The 12,905-nt window shown below is 54.9% G+C and overlaps 1 protein-coding gene across 1 annotated transcript in view; it reads right to left on the reverse strand.

Moving 5' to 3' along the window:
- LOC144932731 (cAMP-dependent protein kinase type I-beta regulatory subunit-like) overlaps window positions 1–12,905 on the reverse strand; it is a 94,684-nt gene that overhangs the window by 53,944 nt on the left and 27,835 nt on the right. The window contains exons 4-5 of the mRNA XM_078857119.1: window positions 7,181–7,242; window positions 752–798 (exon numbers count right to left, since the gene is read on the reverse strand). Of these exons, the coding sequence (XP_078713245.1) occupies window positions 752–798; window positions 7,181–7,242 (109 nt within the window). The remainder of the gene's footprint in view (window positions 1–751; window positions 799–7,180; window positions 7,243–12,905) is intronic.

The following is a 12,905-nucleotide window of genomic DNA, read 5'->3' on the forward strand; positions in this document are numbered from 1 at the left end:
CCCAACTCTAACCTCCAATTACTTTGTGACTGCTCTCAAACCCAACTTGCAGCCTGTTTACGCGAACACCAACCCCAAACCTCCCTCAAGACCCTGAACATTAATTCTCTCTCCAACACAAACCCTCACGATAAGAACCCGAGGATTTACGCTAGGAGCTAGTGTGAGATAGAGTCTTCGTTTTTTTTTTGCTTACAACAGAGACGCTGTGTCCATCTCGTTCATGGACGGACGAGACCAGTGACGGAATGGCAGTGAAAGCAGGGAGGCGCGCACGCCAGGAGACGGTCACCGAGGGATGGAGCGACGAGCTCGGCTCACGCGTGGCAGCGAGATGGATCGTGGCATCGCAGGGCCGTGTGGGATAGCGACAACGTGCAGAGGCATTATCCAGCAGTGGATAGGCCTTGGCTGCTGCTGCTGCTGACGACGACGATACTGATTAAGGTCAGAGTTAGCGATCGGGTTACGCCGAGTCGAATGAATGTTTAGGGTTCGGGTTGAGATTAGGGTCAGGGTTAGAGTGAGGGTTCTGGTTAGGGTTACATAATTAGGAATGTAATTAGGGTTATCGCTGAGGTGAGGGTTAGATTTAGGATTACGATCAGGGTCAGGGGTTAGGGTTAGGTTTAGGGTTGAGGTTAGGGTTAGAGTTGGGACGATAGTTCGGGTCAGGGGTCAGGGGTCAAAGGTCAGGGGTTGGGGGGGATAGTCGACCCCGGCGCGACCCGCCCCCCCCGAGTGGACTCACGTCAACCTCGCCGTGATCGATGACGTAAAAGTTGTCCCCTTCGTCGTCTGCGGAAGAAAGAAAAAGACAAGGGACGAAAAAATTAATCAAGGGATGGCCGCCGCGATGGCAGCCGGGGGTTGGGGCTAAGGAGGACGACTTGGGGGAGGGTGGGGGCTGTTGGTAGGGAGAGGTCGGGGGGGGGGGCAGTAGACAGCGGGGAGCGGTGGGGGGGGGGGTTGAATGAGCCGACTCGCGCACGGTCACACGCGCCGGAACGTAAAGCCGGACAAACGGCGGAACGCACCACTGCCCCATAAACATTGCACAAAGATATCGTTGTGTTGGCGGCGGGGAGCGCACAAAGGGGCCATCGAACATCCCAGCCCCCCCCCCTCTCCCACCCACCCCCGCTCTCCCCCTCCCAGCTCAAACATCTCCATCATTACACCCACCAGCCCCCCCCACTACCAGCGCCACTCCCTACCACCCCCAAAAGACAAATGTCCCCCGTATAGCCTTAACAGACTGTTGGGGCAAGTGCTGTTCGCGAGTAGCACCTGTGAAGGCCGGCAGGACACACGAGGGGGTTTGGTGGCCAGCACTAAGCGGGAGTCGCATGAAGAGTTGCGACATGTACATATCGCAACAGGTACTCATTTGAGGCTGAGTCGACCTATAAGATGTCCAGGACCGGTTTAGGTAATCCTCACTGGCGTTGGCCGCGAGCAGGAATTGAACTCGGGTCGCCGTGTTCGTAGCACAGCGCGCTAACCACTACACTACCGCTCCCCTACCGCCACTACCGCCACCACGACCGCTGGCAACACGACCGCAACCACCACCACTGGCACCACCACCATTGTTACCATCAGTCATTGCGCCACCTCGATCACAGTTACCATCACAGCCACTGGTTCGTTCTACCATGGCAATCATTGCCACCACCACCATCGCCAATGCCACCACCACAGCCACAAAAAAACTACGACTGGACATCTACCGCAAGCACGACTACGGCCACCATTACCAACAACGCCACCGCCACCACCACCACCACCAAAAATAAAGATGACCAGTATAGCCGGCATCGTTCTGTTGTGGAGCACCTGTAAATGTTTCCCTACAGGCAGCAACTTCACCACCACTGCCGCTATCACCCCCCTCCGCCTCCCCCCCAATGCCACTTGGCAGGTGCTCAGTCGGCAGTGAAACCTCCCAGTGTGCGATGGCCATAGGCACGCCCCCCCCCCCCTCGTGCCGGGTGACAGAGGCCACCATTGTTAAGGACAGAGTCTCCCTACTCGGTCAAAAATGCATCTCTTACACCACCCCCCTCCACTCCCACCCACCCACTAACCCCCTCCCCCCACCCCCTTCCCTTCACTCAGACCCCCCCGCCCCCTCACTCCCATCCGTATCTTTGCATCTCAAGCCTGGTCAATGCTGGCTGGCTTGTCAAATTTGGTTGTTAAATGATTTTCTCCATTACAACAAAGAAAATGACTTGTTAGCTCGATGGGGTTTTACTGGGGAAATAAAACTTCTCCCCGAGGCGTTGCGAGACAACAGATCCGTCGTCGGGAACCGTTGTTGACTTCACTGCAAAGCGGTACTCGTTTTACCGACCCCAGAGGGATAATGGGCCGAGTCAATCCCTAGCCAGGATTTGAACGCGCGACCTGTTTGGTTAAATTCCTGCACTGGCAACACGTTTGATTGACAAGTGACTCTGCGGATGACGCAAAAGGTATAACCCCCCCCCAACCCCAGCGTTTAATGAGAGGCTATCGAATTGATTTCAAATGTCCACGGGGGATATTCTCTGACACCTGACACGGGCGGGGTGGTGCGCCACTCACTGTCAAAACTTCCCGGTGGAGATTTATCGTGGCAACGTGAGACTGAGGACGCAAGTGGGGCTTGGGGCAGGACGCTGGCCCGGCGGTCGTTACTGACCGCAGAGTGGCAGCCGAAGGAGGGAAACGCACTAGAAAAGGACGCTCCACTGCGGAGATGGAGCAACAGAATGAGCTCGTGCGAGCGGGCCGCCGGATGGATCGTGTGTAGGTCCGCGAGGCATGACGATGGGTTCGGGAGATGTTCATCCAGCAGTGGATATATCGTGACTCACGATATCTGTATGAATGCATCTTGATTTGCTCCTTCGGCCTGCTCACCCTCCTGACCTCCTATCCCCATCACACCACTGGCCCCAACTGTCTCCACCACCTAACCACAAATGCCTTCCAACTGCCCCCCTAAAGCACACCACAACTGCCCCCCAACTGCCCCCCACTCCCACCCCACCCAAACCACACCACAACCACAACTGCCCCCCAACTGCCCCCCAACTGCCCCCCAACTGCCCCCCAACTGCCCCCCCTCCCACCCCACCCCACCCCACCCAAACCACAACGACAACTGCCTCCCCCAACTGCCTCCGCACGGCACCACCACCAAGGGCCCGGGTCATTTACATCTCAAATTCAGTCCACCCAGGGGGGCTCTCAAAACAACAGCCGCCGGGCGTGCGCTCTCAATCGCTCGTTACCCCCCCCCCCACGACCCCCCCTCCACCCGCCCTCGCCTCCCAACCCCCGGCCCCGGCGCTAACCCCGACCCTCACCCCCATGCGCGTCGATCCAGCGCCACTCTTAGCGGGGCTTTTAGCGGCCGTGTTGGGAGTCGCGCAGGTCCCGTGTGGGTAACCCGCACGCGGCTAAGAGAGATCTCCCAGCCGGGGTCGGACTGAGAGGCAGCAAGTATGTGTGAGTGTGTGTGTGTATTATACGTAGAAAAAGTATGGTCAAACAATGTGGGGAACGGTAGTGTAGCGGTTAGCGCGCTGCGCTATGAACCTGGCGACCCGGGTTCGATTCCCGCTCACGGCCAACACCAGTGACGATTATCTGAACCGGTCCTGGGCCTCTCCTAGGTCGACTCAGCCTGAAATTAGTACCTGGTGCGGTGTGTAAACATCGCCACTGGGGAGAACAAGGAGGTCGGGCGTGGTGCTGGCCACCCACCCCTTCGTGTACCGTTCCGGCCTTCATAGGTTCTCGCTAACAGCACTTGCCCCTACAGTCTGTTAAGGCTATACGGGGGATCTTTGTATCTATATATTCACGGTTAACATCAGTGGCAAGTGATATGTTAACCGGTTCTGGGGGGCATGCCCCGACCTCCCCCCCCCCCCCCCCCACTTTCATCGAAACCATATTGACCAACATGGTGAAGTATGGTCAAACAATCCCCTTGAACTAACATTACATACAGCGGAGGCCATCATCCAGCAGTAGATTTGCAAATGGATGTAATTTTTGTATGAAAGGGTCACCAGTGGTAATCCTATAGGCAGCCTATCACCGCGCCTGAGAAATGTGGAATTTCCATCACTAGCCTGGGACTGCCAACTTAGACGAACCGTGCAGAGGGGCACTGCAGACTTCGTCTTTGAGCAATGAGGATGCCAAGCCGAGGGATTCAAATCGGCCACGCGACCGCGGCAGGGATCCAACCGATGTCCTCGTCCTAAGCGTCTCGTTTGGGAGCAGTGTTTACTTTCCTTAAATTCCCTTTCAATTTGCGCTGAATGCCCAGCGGGCGGGCGGGCGGGCAGGCGAATGGGCGATGAGTGAGACACTGCCTCTGTTTGCATCTGTGGCCCCCCTCGGAGACGGCAGAATCAAGAACGCAGCTCCTGAGCCTCTGCGCAGCACTCGAGGCTCCTCCCAACAACCGGGCTGCCCCTTGCGTCTGAAAGCGCGTGTTCCTGCTGCGTTCCTGCTGCGTTCCTGCTGCGCGCCGGCGGAGTGTCGCTGCTGTTCCGAGCTGCAGTTTTGCATCCTCGGTGCCAGGACCCTGCCGTTTTGTAGATCGCGGTTTTTTGCCGTGAGCGGCTCGAGTCAAGCTGTTTTCAGCGGGCAAATCCGATGATGCCGCCATCGCCTCCTTCCCTTCGTGTTGATTGAGGTCAAGATCGAGACGTCATCATGGCCACGTGGCTGTTGATGCCATGACACACTTTGATCTGTCAGGCTTTCTACCCTCTGCCAGATCCAGCAGCTGCTTGGCCAGTGCGTGACGATGAGTACACGGGTGTGAATTAGGTAATAATTATTAGCTGGGCATTAAATCGGTTTGTAGCGGTTGCGGCGATTCGTCGGTCAAATTATATTTTCTCTCGCGCTCCCACGGCGCGTGCGGCGGCGGTTCCTGCGTCCGCACGCAACGGTGCCCAAAGCGCGCTCGTTTCGTCGGCTCGTTTCTTGATAGATGGTTGTGACTGCGATCAGAACTTAGTACAAGCATGAGCAATTAATCAACAACAAAATTCGTAATAATAGGTTTTTACCCTTTCAACTGGTACAAAAACTGACACCTTTTTACCAGTTGAAAGGGTAAAAACCTATTACTATATTTTGCCACTGGTAAAGGAGGTCTCATAGAACAAAAATTCGGTAACCAACAACAAAATTCCACGATCTGAGCTGGACAGCGAGCAAAATCATCCAATGGCAGTGATTGGCTGGTGCCAGTCGCCCACTGGAGACACGCAATGACACAATGACACATTTTATTTTTGAATCACCATCATCGATCCACTGCTGGATAAAGGCCTCCTCAAGCCCCTGTCGCCATTTCTCACGGCATGTGTGTTCATGAAGGGGGGGGGCGAGGGAGTGGGGGAGTGGGGGGGGCGGGGTGGGAACGGTTGTTTGACCACAGCACTGCATACTGGACATCTGTGAAAAAGAGCTTCATAGCTCATCGGATTCTTCCAGTCTGAATAAATATTCTGATTCTGATTCTGCACCACACCGGTCAGTGTGGGTTGAATGGGGGGGGAGGGGGGGGGGGCACGATTTGTTTGGCTTCTTGCCGAGTACTTCCCTGGCACGGGGACGGCTACTCGGGGCCTACTCGGGGTCTACGCAGCTCCCGCGCCAAAGCCAAGACGGTGGACCCTTAATTTTAATGTAATTTATATAAATGACATTTATATAACTTACATAGAGCGCCGTCACTCAAGGCGCTCTGTGACGGAGCTTACAAAACGGTGAGACAGAATGGAATGGTGTAGATGCCAGGGGCGTGCTACAAGGATTGAGGAATCGGCGACAGAGATAGAGGGGTACTTAGGGATCACGGAAAGGGGGGGGGGGGAGGGACGGGAAGGAGTGGAGGGGCGAGGGGAGGGAAGAGGAAGGGAATGGGCGATAGAGAAGAGGCGAGGCTTTAATAGAGGACCGGAAGGTTAAGGAGGGGGACTGCTCCATGTACAGAGGCAGTGTTGAGTCTCATGGTGCAGTGTGGTATCTATGGGGAGTGGTGAGTCTATGGTGCAGTGTGGAGTCTATGGACAGTGCTGAGTCTATGGACAGTGCTGAGTCTATGGACAGTGTTGAGTCTATGGTGCAGTGTGGAGTCTATGGGGAGTGGTGAGTCTATGGTGCAGTGTGGAGTCTATGGGCAGTGCTGAGTCTATGGGCAGTGCTGAGTCAATGGGCAGTGTTGAGTCTATGGGCAGTGCTGCTCAATGTACAAGGGAAGTTGATTCCAGTGGAGGGGTGCAAGGAGGGAGAAGAACCGAAAACGAGATTGGGCACCAGGAGGAGGGACAGAGAGAGAAGCGCATCTGCATGCGCGCAATGTGGTGACCGCTTTTGTTCGGTGGTTAGCCAAAAGCCACCGCTGCGAGAGTGACCAGAGTTCACGTGATAACGGTTTACGCTCCTTGACGAGACATGGCGAGTGCTGCTCCTCTCTCCTTCGCAACATCGCCGCAGCCGTCCCCAAGGAAGGAGCTTATCGAGAGCATCTCTCGTCCCGTCGAACCGTGAGAACCGCCACATCAGAGTTTTGGGTTTATATTCTTGGTTCTTTTGGTAAAGTCACGTAGAAGGGACATAATAAAATAATACAAATATAAAACAATACAAATTCTCACGACGTTTCGACTGCAACACAAGCAATCATCATCAGGTGTGAAATCCACATCAAGAACATTTGAAAAAAGTGGCGGAAAAGCCGCCACAAATTTGAAAAAAGTGGCGAAGAAACCGCCACTTTTTCAAATTTTTTTGCTGTGGATTTCACACCTGATGATGATTGCTTGTGTTGCAGTCGAAACGTCGTGAGAATTTGTATTGTTTTATATGTATATTATTTTATTATTTCCCTTCTACGTGACTTTACCGAAAGAACCAAGAATATGAATCCCTGCAGTCACGAAAGCTTTCAATCAAAAGTTTTGGATTTGTCCGTCGTCTCCATTGTCAACGCGAGAAACAGAGAGCAGCACGCGGATCAAGGATGCAGCCGTGGCGGAGAGAGGAAGAGAGAGCGATACGGCCGCCGCAGAAGCAAGTTTGATGACGATAGTCGGGATGGAAGGAGATGAAAAGAAAGGGGGTGAAGTGAAAAACACGCGTGTGCGGTCGTTACCTTGCCGTATGACCGTCTCGCCGGCGATGTGGGTCACAGGGAACATCGCGTCGAAGATGTCACTGCGAAGGAGGAGACAGAGAAACGACAGCCAGACGCACACACTCGTTAACGACAAAAAACAACGCACGTGAAATGTCACCGTTTGAATATCCCACCGCCACCCCGCCACCCAAATGTTCCGTTGGTCCCAAACGCCTTCCCTGCTGGATGCTTCGTCCTTTGATGACATCATCCCCGAATCTCAACGGAGGGGGGAAAATAAGTGGAATGGGGAAGAGAGATGTAGACATTGTGCGCTGGCGGATAGTCAGTGCAGGCGCTGTGGTTCAGTGCAGTGCCGAATTATCTTCGTAGCAAAAGTATCTACATAATGCTACAGGCCCCGCACTTTCAAGGGCCCCGCACTAAATGCTTTCAAGCTATCAATCCTGGTTCAGTGATTCTGCACTTGCTCTATTGCTATAGTACTATACCGCCTTCAACTTTTATGAACGACTGGGTGTTTAAGGTTGGCGATGTGTCGTATTATCTGGATGTATAGAAAATGAAAAAATACAATTACTTTACTATGCAAGTAAAAAATGTACGTGTGTTAATCTGTTTTTTTTTATTTAGGGCTCCTTTATAACAACACATGCTACAGGACCCGAACTAGCTTAATCCGGCACTGGTTCAGTGTCTCCGGCATGGCCATCAAGAACCCCACTGCGAGAGGCACGGACACCCCCCCCCCCCACCTTGCCCGCCTGGTCAGAGTTTAAACAGCGGGAAGAGTGACGACTGCCTGCGGTGCCTGGGCACAAACTGTCACTCACCCCCACCCACTGGTCTCTCCGCAGTGCGTCAAAGACAAAGATCCTCAGTGTAGCCTGAACAGACTGTTGGGGCAAGTGCTGTTAGCGAGTAGCACCTATGAAGGCCGGCATATTACACGAGGGGGTGGGTGACCAGCACCACGCCCGGCCGGCCTTTTTCTTCCCAGTGGTGATGTGTCCACACCACACCAGGAACTCATTTGAGGCTGAGTCGACCTGGGGGAGGCCCAGGACCGGTTCAGATAATCGTCACCGGTGTTGGCCGTGAGCGGGAATCAAACTCAGGTGACCAGGTTCGTAGCGCAGCGCGCTAACCGCGACACTTCTGCTCCCCACAGACTCAAACACACGCGTGCAGACAAGACGAAGACAAAGATCCCCCGTATAGCCTTACATGACTGTTCAGGCAAGTGCTGTTAGCGAGTAGCACCTATGAAGGCCGGCACGACACACGAGGGGGTGGGTGGCCAGCACCACGCCCGGCCGCCTTTGTCTCCCCATTGCCGATGTTTACACACCGCACCAGGTACTCATTTGAGGCTGAGTCAATTTAGGGGAGGTCCAGGACCGGTTCACATAATCGTCACCGGTGTTGGTAATGAGCAGGAACCGAACTCAGGTCTCTGTCGGGCTCATAGCACACACACGCTAACCGCTACGTGCGTATGCGCACACACACACACACACACGCTTCCATACGCATCTGCACAAACATTGCATTGACGGATGCACACACACATTGACAGGCACATACCCTTGCGGTCTCCTGCACGTGCAGTGAAACCTGGAAACCCAATGAACCTGCACACCGCATGTTGTCATAGGCAGCACCTGCTGTGGGGAGCGGTGGGGCAGCGGTTAGCTCACTGCGCTACGAATCCGGCGACTCGAGTTCGATACCAGCTCACGGTCACCAAACACCAGTGACGATTATCTGAACCAGTCTTGGGCCTCCCCTAGGTCGACTCTGCCTCAAATGGTGTGATGTGTAAACAATGTCACTGAGGAGACAAAAGTGGTCGGGCGTGGTGCTGGTCACCCACCTCCTCGTGTGCCATGCCTGCCTTCATAGGTGCAAACAGCACTTGCCCCAACAGTCTGTTAATGCTATACAGGGGACCTTTGTCTACTGCGATGAATGCCGGCTTGGCACGGCAGTTCGAGGTAGGCATTGATGCCTCGTGTCTCTTTGTCTGCCCAGTGCTGATGTTCACACTCGGCACCAGTGGCTCACTCAAGGTTGATCTAAGGTTGATCTAAACGAGGTCCAAACAAGCTTCGGATATCACCGGCCACTACGTTGTGCGTGGCCGTCAACGGAACCCCACGTTTCTTGGGATTGCAGCGGCGTGTGCAAACAACCTGCGATTTCGCTTCCCATCTTCTGCGTGTGCACGCAAGTAGGCGTGCGTCTGTGCACGTGCGTGCGTGCGTGCGTGTGTACGCGAGTGTGCACATGCTTTGAGTGTCAGGGTCAGATTTCAATCTCGACGCACGCCACGACTGGGAATCGAACCTGTGGTCCTGAAACTTCAGCGCAGTGCGACAAACCGCCACTACTCCGGTCCGACTCGGGTACAAAGTCAAGCGCGGGCAAACACACAAAAGTTCTGGAAGCGAGCACTGATAAAGGCCGGCACGGTACACGAGGGGGTGGGTAGCCAGCACCACGCCCGGCCACCTTTGTCTCCCAGTGGTGATGTTTACACACTGCACCAGGTGCTCTTTTGAGGCTGAGTCGACCTAGGGGAGGCCCAGGACCGGTTCAGATCATCGTCACTGGTGTTGGCCGTGAGCGAGCGGGAATCGAACTCGGGCCTCTGCCAGGTTCGTAAAGTGGCGTGATAACCGCTACACAAGCACTCACCGCAACGCACACACACGCACAGACAGACACACGCACAGACAGACACACGCACAGACAGACACACGCAGACGCGTCGGCAGCGCAAGTGGTAGCGGCAGCCTCCGAGTGTCCTGTCGCTCACTCGCAACAAACCCCCGGGCGGCTTTGAGGCAGGCATCCGGCCAAACAGCTCGTCGCGGCACTAATGAAACATTCCGAGGGGTTGGAGCGGGTGAAGAAGAGAGAGCAAAGTCGTGGGGGGGGGGGGTTAAATAAATATAAAATAAAATGCGTGCGATGTCCGGGCAAGGTGATCTGCTGAGCCGGCAGGCGCGACTGCGCAACGGACGCGGACACACAGGGAGACACACACACGAACACACACACGGGGAGACACACAGGCACACGAACACAGGTGGAAACACACACGCGGAAACGTGGACACACGGGGTGACACACACGGACACACACAGACGGACGAGTCCCATTGAGTCATCAAAAACGGCCATCAAAAACCGCGGGTAAATGCTAAAATTCACGAGCCAACCCCTAACCTAAATTAAACGTGTTCCTCAAACGAAAAATGTTTTTATCCCGAATATAAATATTGCACATAGCAGCTGGGGCATTAAAAGTGAAAATCGCCGCGATTCCTCAGCCGATTTATTGAGTCCGCTCGAGGGCCCACGTCTGCAGTGGGGCCTCGGAGAGAGAGCTCACGCATCGAGCCTTTACAGACAGGCCGGCATGGCACACAACGGGGGTGCGTGGCCAGAACCACGGCCGGACCGCATTTGTCTCCCCATTGGCGATGTTTACACACTGCACCACATACTTTTTTGAGGCCGAGTCGACCTAAGGGAGGCCCAGGACCAGTTCAGATCATCTTTACCCATGTTGGCCGTCAGCGGGAGTCGAACTTGGGTCGGCAGGTTCGTAGCACAGCGTGCTAACCGCTGCACTCCCGCACACACACACACGCGCATGTGTGCGTGTGCGTGTGTGCGTGTGTGTGTGTATGCGGGGTGGTGGTGCCAGGTCTGGCCACGGGCACACTGGATAATAAACATTTATTTTACTATTGTTATTTTACCAGGTAAGGCTCACTGAGCTATGTAGCGCTTTTTCAGAAGTGACCTGGCCACAAATGATAGCTCAACGCAGTGACTTATCACGTGGAAATGTACAGCAGTAGCCAAATACTCCTAACACATGTTTCAAAATGTGGAGGGAAAAACTGGAGGACCCGGAGAAAAATCAACGCGACCACGGGGAGAAAGACACACAAACTCCAAATATACAGCGGGCATCAAAGGTCAGGGGTCGAACCCACGACCTCCTGTTTACCAGGCGAGGGAGTTAACATCTGCGCCACCGTCAGCAGGAATCGCGCAAATGAGGCCAGCCCACAAAAAACACGGAGGTGACGCTCGCGCCAAAAGTCACGAGGAGGAGGAGGAGCGGCCGTGACACCAGCGTGGCCGTCACTTGACCTTCACCGCCACCGCCACTGCTCGGCAATCGGCAGCAGAGGGGAAAAAGAACCGACCCAGATCACCCCGGTGCTCGATTAAAGGGTCTCCATCTCCCCCCCCCTACCCACCCGCCACCTCCACTCCCACGACCACCCTTCTCATCCTCCTCGAATTAAAATGCCACTCGCAGGGAAGCTCCGTTTTAGAGGGTCTCCTCGGTGAGGCGGCTAAAAACCCGGGGGGGGGGTTGGATTTCCCCCTCTCCCTGGTTTTGTAAGTGAGAATGGGCCCCCCCCTCCCCCACCTAAAATAAACCACGCAGGTTAATGACCGGCCGGCATTGGGCGGAGCATTTAAATCATCTAGAATGAAAACTCATTCCTTCTCGACAACTTTTTGCGTTTCGATTGTTGTCCTACCACCTCTCACCCCCCACGCACGTACGTGCGAAAGAAGTCTAACATACATATGTTCATTAACCGATCGCTGACACAGTCGTGGGGGGGAGGGGGGCTGGCATCCAGACCTCTCAAACCGTCAGCTGTGCCCACGAGCAGCGGGGGGGTGGAGGGGGTGGGGGGGGTGGAGGGGGGATGGTGGGGGGACTTCTGCGGGAGAGCGGCAAGGCGAGGCACCCGACAGTCCTTTGAGGCAGTGAAGGGGGGGGGGGAGAAAAAAAACGAAGGAGTGGAGCGGAACACGAAACAAAACAGTCGGGGGCGGTGAGAGAGAGCGAGGGAGAGCGAGCGAGCGAGCGAGCGCTCGTCGCCGCGGGGAGTCTGCAACGAGAAAGAGAAACAAACGGAGTGACTGGCGACAAAAAAAATGCCCAGAATGCGACGCGGGACGACGGGCGCAGGAATGGGCACCGGGCAACTGGACGGGGGCGATGCCCCCGCCGAGCGACGTCGCAGCCCCCGTGTACCAAGCGTCGGGGGGGGGGGGAATTGACGCTCGCTCAGCCCACGCGACGGTTTGCTCCACTCGAAAGTGCCACTTTGGTTCCAGTGGCCACGATCGTCACCGTAACCCTGACTTCGTCCTTGTCGTCAACCCTCGCTTGTCAGTTGCCTTCGAATCCCAGCCCTCACGGGTCCCCTCTGGAGGAGTGTGCAGATTGACACTACTGGGCTGAGGGCCACCCAATGGAGTTGATCTCGTTTGAACGGGAGGACACTTTGAGCTATAACTTGCAGCCCTACCCCCCTTTGCCACTCTTCCTATCCCCCCTAACATCAACACTCCTCATAACTCTCCCAATGCATTCCCACTTACATCAATTGTAGCTCTAACCTGAACGCAATCTACGACGCTAAGCTTAATCCTATATACAACCACGAGGCTATCTGTAACCCTTACCAATGCATAACCCGACTCTCACGCGGAATATTAACCCTATAAACCTAACCCTAGCCCGAACAATAATCCTTACCTCATGTCTAATCCTCAACCTAACCCCGAACCCTAATAATAACTAAAAGCCTATAACCAACCCGATCACTTTCTATAATCCCAACGATAACCGGTGTAACCCTAACACAAACCTCTGACGGCCTCCACTTGCCATGCCTGCGTGAAGGTATTCC

Source organism: Lampetra fluviatilis, chromosome 5 (genome assembly GCF_964198595.1).
Source record: "Lampetra fluviatilis chromosome 5, kcLamFluv1.1, whole genome shotgun sequence".
NCBI lineage: Eukaryota > Metazoa > Chordata > Hyperoartia > Petromyzontiformes > Petromyzontidae > Lampetra > Lampetra fluviatilis.